The 6,894-nt window shown below is 35.1% G+C and overlaps 2 protein-coding genes across 2 annotated transcripts; one reads left to right on the forward strand and one right to left on the reverse strand.

Moving 5' to 3' along the window:
- Positions 1-3,937: 3,937 nt before the first annotated feature.
- On the forward strand, positions 3,938-6,002 carry LOC123669887 (putative nuclease HARBI1). Its single transcript, XM_045603407.1, has 2 exons — positions 3,938-4,530; positions 5,155-6,002. Exons 1-2 carry the CDS (start codon positions 4,111-4,113, stop codon positions 5,953-5,955), a joined length of 1,221 nt encoding a protein of 406 aa, XP_045459363.1. The 5' UTR covers positions 3,938-4,110; the 3' UTR covers positions 5,956-6,002.
- LOC123669888 lies at positions 4,549-6,307 on the reverse strand. Its single transcript, XM_045603408.1, has 2 exons — positions 6,004-6,307; positions 4,549-5,118 (listed from the first exon to the last, which is right to left on the reverse strand). Exons 1-2 carry the CDS (start codon positions 6,277-6,279, stop codon positions 4,561-4,563), a joined length of 834 nt encoding a protein of 277 aa, XP_045459364.1. The 5' UTR covers positions 6,280-6,307; the 3' UTR covers positions 4,549-4,560.
- Positions 6,308-6,894: the final 587 nt, after the last annotated feature.

Here is a 6,894-nt window from a genome sequence, read left to right on the forward strand (position 1 = left end):
CTTAAAAAGCCGACCGATGGCGGGATAACCATCCAACTGCTGGCCCTGAAATACACGGGTCGAAGACGGGCAGCAGCGTCTACGGTGCGACAAAGCCAGCCCTGCGGTCACTGCCTGCCTGCCTGCCTGCCCAGCGTGGTGACTATGGGCAACACACATGAGTTCTCAGCGGTTTTGGCGCGAACTTCTGCAGGTCAATATCCAGCAATGGACTGCGATATAATAGGCTGAAGCTTTTTATAATATTGTTTTATTTTGTTTAGGGTTTGCAACTGACTTCAAACCTATTAGTATGTAGCACATATAAATAATAATAGTACTAGATCGTTCAATACGTCCCGAGACTAACCTGGAAATGGCGCATATATTAAAAACTCTTTTGATTTTTAAAAAGTACTGGCTATCAATACAAGAATATGTGTCAAATTTTTAAAAATGGAACAATAAAATTATTGATTTTGAAACATATAAGTGACGCTACGGTTGTAATTTCGATACAATGGAAAAAAACGAGTTTCGCGTGTTGATAAAACATTGTTTTTTAATGGGAAAAAATACCGTTGAAGCACAGCAATGGCTTATAAAATGTTATGCAGGATCAGCTCCCTCTAAAGCAACCATTTGTCGGTGGTATGCCGAATTCAAACGCGATCGCATGGACACCAATGATGGGGACCGCTCAGGTCGTCCAAATGAAGCAGTGACTCAACAAAATATTAACCAAGTCCTCAAAATCGTATTGGAAGATCGGAAGGTAAAAGTGCGAGAGATAGCCGAGATAGTGAAGATTTCAGCTGGTAGTGTTTTCACTATTTTACATAAAAATTTGGCCATGAAAAAGCTTTTTTCTAAGTGGGAGCCGCGTTTGCTTACAACTAATCAAAAGGAACAACGTATCAATGATTCAGAACGATGTTTAGCGCTGATGAATCATAATAAAAAGGATTTTTCACGTCGGTATGTAACAATGGATGAAACCTGGATATACCATTTCACTCCGGAATCCAATCGGCAGGCAGCGGAGTGGAGAGCGGCTGGTGAAAGCCGCCCAAAGCGTCCAAAGACTCAGAAATCGGCCGGTAAGGTTATGGCGTCTATATTTTGGGATGCGCATGGAATACTTTTCATCGACTACCTTGAAAAGGGGCAAAATATAAATAGTGACTATTACATGTGCTTATTGGAGCGATTGAAGTACGAAATTGCGGATAAACGGCCTCACATGAACAAAAAGAAAGTGGTGTTTCACCAGGACAACGCGCCTTGTCACAAGTCCGTGAGAACGATGGCCAAAATTAACGAATTGGGCTTCGAATTGCTTCCTCATCCCCCTTATTCGCCAGACTTGGCCCCCAGCGATTACTGGCTGTTTGCAGACCTCAAAAAAATGCTTCAGGGTAAGAAATTTGACTCAAATAGTGAAGTTATCGCAGCAACGGAGGCTTATTTTGAAGCCAAAGACAAATCGTTCTACACACATGGGATAGAAAAGTTAGAAAAGCGTTGGAGGGACTGTATCGCTCTTGGAGGAGACTATGTTGATGAATAAAAATTAATTTTATAAAAAAGACCTTTTTTTAGTACTTAGTCTCGGGACTTATTGAACCACGTGTTATTCTATTAAAGGTTGTGTTTCAATTTAGATCTTTATTGAGTTGTAACTCAATAGATTTTTGAAATCAGTTTTTTCAAACGTAGTTCTTTTTTATCGAAAATAAAATGCATTTTATCTAAAGAATATCAAAATTTTGTTAGTAAATAAGTAAATGCTTTACGTAGGTACTTACTTTCCGAATTTTGAGATAAGGAAAAACTAAAAAATTGCCGACTGACGTTCGAAATTAATATTAACTGTTTTATTAAAAGGGCTAATGGAAGTTCATAATTATTTTTATTCCTAGATTCTTTTTTCAAATTATTATAGTTTAATTTAAGGCAAAAAAATTAATATCTTAAGTATCGATCATAAAGTATATATATTAAAATATAAAATTTTCAATGTTCCGAATGGACCCTATTACAGTTTTATGACAAGTATAGATAACCTTCAGGTAGGGCTTGGAATACCGTTAAAAATTCGGTAACGTTAATTTGCCAAGGTCGGCATAACGTTATTTTTGAAGTAACGATACTTTAGATACCGGTATTTTTCACCAATTTTACCGTTATATTTTTTACCGGTAAAAACTCAGTTAACGTTATTTTTAACGTTACTTATCTATACCGTTACTGTTAATTGCTACTGTTAACGTTATAGGTAACGAAATTATTACGCTCGTACAATGTAAGAAAGAGACAGATTAGATTTGTAATTTTCTTTATTAGTTTTTGAATTATTACAGAATACGCCGTTTGTTTAGTGTGCACATATGTGATCTATTTTTAAAACAATGGTGGAATATGAAATAAGCCGTTCGTTGTGTATTATTATTTTTAATAGACCTGAAAAAAAAGAAGAAATTCTCAATTCGATTGAATTCTTTGTAATGTGTGTTACGTCATAATTTATTTTTATTGGGTTGACCGATTTCGATAATTCTTTTTTTATTCAAAAGGTGGTGCTTATCATTATAGTCCCATTTGAATTTGATCAAGTACTTTTCGAGTTATATCTAATAATGCGTATTTTACTATGTTTTCGTCTATAAACGTTATTTTACTCGTCGATATAATTGAAGTTGGTTTTTTCTTTCGTTTGCGAGTAAACACAATTTTATTTATTTTATTTTAATATCTTTGAATCAGTTGTTTTTATTACCAACTGAATTCTAGTACTACAATAATTTATTGATGAAAAAATGATACAAGTAGTTTTTCTCATTAGGTGTTCTATCCTATATTCGGTCCCGTCAAATACGTTTGCAATTATATGGGGAAGGGGATTATCGCAATCACGGAAATAGAATAGCACCCGCTGAGAGCGTCCTTTAAACTAAATATGTATTTATTTAAATAAATAGAGACACCTATAATTTCGAAATAAAAATATTCTAGGAGGATGGGTGGGCTGTGGTTGTTACAGAGTAATGTCTGTTAGGGGATCATTGAACGTGTGACTTAGCGTGACAAAGGGGGAGGGAGGGGTCCCAAATGATACAAATTTGCGTGTTATATTTTATTTTAAAATTAATAAAATTAATTAACTAACAAGAAGGTACCGTGTACTTGATGTCACTGATTTTGTTGTATATTTCGCTATCGACGCTAGCGTCCTTTTTCAGCTTTGCACGTGTAACTAGCTACCTAGTATAATAATAATATTTATCTCAGCAACAACGGGGGGCGCGAAGCGAAGGTCGAGCGGGTGGTGTCGCGTCGTCGGTATCTGACCCGTCATCTATTCAAATAAATAAAATTGGTGTCTGTTTGTAATATTAAAATAACCTCTTTTTACTGAATGGGCGTATACACGGTACAAATACTAAAATAATATTTTTTGCAATTTTTGCCTGTCTGTCTGTTTATTTGTTCCGGCTAATCTCTGAAACGGCTGGGCAGATATAAGGAGTAACTTAGGCTACTTATATTTTAGAAATTTATTTATTTTGTGTTTCTGCGAACTGAACAATAATTTTTTATAAGTTCCACGCGGACGAAGTCGCGGGCACTGCTAATTGAATAATATTTTCGCTTGCTTTTTTTAGCCTATTTAAATTAATTGAGCGCTGACTTTTTAGCTACTTACCTATTTGTTCAAACGTATATCCACACAAACGTATATAATAAATATGTATAATGTATAACAATAAAGTATCAAATTTTACATAAAATGTTTAAATTATTGACGTATTTTAGTCAATTATCTAATTAATTAACGTATTTAGTAAATATCATAAATATTTAATCAATTAACAAAATTAATTAAGGTTTTTGTAATTAATACTGTATCCGTATAGCTTTAGAATTAGTGCAATATAAATTTAGAAGTTAATTAGGCGACCCCTAGACCTGCAATAACATTGTACAATGCATTTTATTGTACAATAAAATTGAATGGCGCATTGAATCCAAACGTTCAATTATATTGCACAATAATACGAACTGTGCAATGTTTTCGAGTTCAGTCGGAGAATAGTTTGATACCGTGTGCATCGTGCGTAATAAAGCAACATGTCTGCACAAGATTTAGCGGCAGCTGTAGTGTTATTGCTTGTGGCTAAGCGTAAACGTAAACGAACACGTTGTTGGTCGAAAGATTGGTACACGAAAAGACAAAAATATACTCATGAAAATCTCTTAAAAGACTTGATGTTAACTGAGGAAGCAGACTTCAAAAATTTTGTACGACTGGACTTGGAACAGTTTCAAGAGCTACTAGAATTGGTCACGCCATTGATTGAGAAAAAAAATACAAACATGAGGGAAGCAATACCACCTTTTCAACGGCTTTCAATAACATTACGGTATCTAGCGACTGGGAATACTCTAGAAGATTTAAAGTTTCATAGTGCTATTGCCCCACAAACTATTTCCTTAATAATTACGGAAACCTGCGATGCCATAATTCATGTTTTAAAGGAATTCATCAAGGTAAATAAAGACTACTTATAATATTTTCATTTAATTATTAAACTTTATTAATTGAGATATTGAGTCATTAGCATCATTTTCCTGTTGAGAATTGTTCATGTTCTGCTGATTATCCTGTTGGAAGTAGTACATGTTCTGCTGGTTATGAGGCAGCTGCTCAGCTGGAAGTTCAGAATTTTGCTGTTGAGAATAGTTTATAAAATACCGTGGCGATGGCGTACTGCTGTAATTGTTGTTATTGTAAGTTGGAGTTGACGTGGATCTGGTATATGTTGGAGATGGAGTTATTGTAACTGTTGGAGTATTTATTTTAACTGAATTGCGATGTAAAAGACCTAATTGTCCTTCCATGATAATGGCAGCAATAGCACTCTTAGCAAAGATTTGTTGCATTGGTTCCATTTTCTTTAAATCTGCAGCACAAGACAAAGCCCAGTTTTCATATTCGTCTGGTTTCTCTCTAAGACGGTTAGCTGCTAATTTCATAAGGTCATCTTCAGCTTTTCTATTTAATTTTTTATATTTTGTCTTTAGAACTGTATGGGAAGTAGATGGCACTTGGTCCGCTTCAACAGTTAAACTATTCTCCTGAAAAAGATAAATAATTTGTTATTTGGTTTTCAGCTACCACAAACTGCCGAGGAATGGGAACGAGTTGCCAAGGATTTTGAGAGCCAGTGGAATGCTCCTCATGTAATCGGTGCTATAGATGGCAAACACGTGGAAATAAAGAAACCTCCTGGTTCTGGATCATACTACTATAACTACAAAAAAACATTCAGTGTTGTGTTGATGGCGGTTGTAAATGCTAACTACGAGTTCATTATGGTTGATGTAGGGACTAATGGACGTGTATCAGATGGAGGTGTGCTGCAGAATACAACATTTGGAAAGCAATTAAAAAATAATGCTTTAAATATCCCACCACCTGCATTGTTGCCTGGAAGTTCCCGAAAACTCCCATACTTTTTTGTTGGGGATGATGCCTTTCCAATGTCTCAAAATTTATTGAAACCATATAGCCAAACTAGGTTAACAAAGGAAAAAAGAATTTACAACTATCGAATATCGCGAGCTAGAAGGATGGTTGAAAGTGTTTTCGGTATACTAGCTACTCGTTTTGGAGTATTTCAAAGAGCATTTCCTTTTAATCCTACAAAAGTAAGGAAAATTGTTTTGGCTTGTTGTTATCTACACAATTTTCTGAGAAAATCCCGTTCCTTCTTATCTCCATCATTCATGTTTCGTGAAGATAACGAATCAGGAATAATACACCCACCATCACTGGAAGTATTTCAGTTGCCACAATTGAAAAATATCAATATAAAAAATTCACTGAATATCGCCAAGCAAGCACGTGACGAATACAATGAATTCTGTAACAACGAAGGTGCAGTTCCCTGGCAAGAGAAAATGGTTTCGTAAAACACACCTACTACTGTATTCATTTAAATAAAATAAATTAAAATTTACCTGTGTAAAATTATTCTCCAAACTAGAACCCTCACTCTCTCCTCCCGGACTACGTAAAGTAGACAGAGTATCCATACTAGACTGTGAATCCGATGCTGATTCCTGATCTTGTAAGAAAAACATTTCCTTAAAATACCATAAAGTAGGTTGGTATATGTCGTCTGTACTAGATCCGGATTTCATCGACTGAAGGTATTTCTTGAGCTCCTTCCGGTAGTTAGTTCTTAAAGAATTAAATTTCTTCTTCACGTCATCTTTGCTTGCCTGTGGAAACATCTCTTTATATTTAGACAACAATGTTTCGTAGTCAGCATTTTTTTTATCACGGTCATGATATTCTTTGCTTTTGACGTTCCACAAAGACGACAATTCTCTGTACAGTTGGATACATTCAACGATAAACTCTCTTTCCTTAACTTTCGTATTCTCCTTTTCTGCCATTTTCTAGAAGCTTGCACGTGTATGTTCTCCTCGCGGACGAAACACAGACTAAAAATTATTGCGCAATACTGACCCTACACGATGCAATAGAAAAATATGGTGCAATAAAAATTAAACTCGCTCAAACTTTCGTTCAATCATTGCGCAATCTTCAATATTAGACCTAATTAATCAATTTTATTGCACAATTCGCAATATTGCGCAATATAATTGATCGTCTATGGGCCGCCTTACACATGCATTATTTAGAAGTTAAGTATGAATAGCTTTCTTAAAAGTCAACACGGACTGTTTTTGTAGACCAATGAAAGAAGAATAATTCTACCATACATTTTTTGTTACATCTCAAAGTGTTTAAGCAGTGTTTTCGATAGAACTTTTTTTTTATACAACTAGGTCGGCAAACAAGCACTAGCTACATATTTACCACATATGTACTAATCTTCGAAT

Source organism: Melitaea cinxia, chromosome 4 (genome assembly GCF_905220565.1).
Source record: "Melitaea cinxia chromosome 4, ilMelCinx1.1, whole genome shotgun sequence".
NCBI classification, from domain to species: Eukaryota; Metazoa; Arthropoda; class Insecta; order Lepidoptera; family Nymphalidae; genus Melitaea; species Melitaea cinxia.

Bases quoted from the DNA above. Each gene is read 5' to 3' on its own strand.
- LOC123669888 (XM_045603408.1), bottom strand. From the start codon at position 6,279: ATGTTTCCACAGGCAAGCAAAGATGACGTGAAGAAGAAATTTAATTCT. The intron at 5,119-6,003 runs GTAAATTTTAAT...TATCTTTTTCAG, and splicing joins TGGAGAATAATTTTACACAG to GAGAATAGTTTAACTGTTGA.
- LOC123669887 (XM_045603407.1), top strand. From the start codon at position 4,111: ATGTCTGCACAAGATTTAGCGGCAGCTGTAGTGTTATTGCTTGTGGCT. The intron at 4,531-5,154 runs GTAAATAAAGAC...TTTGGTTTTCAG, and splicing joins TTTTAAAGGAATTCATCAAG to CTACCACAAACTGCCGAGGA.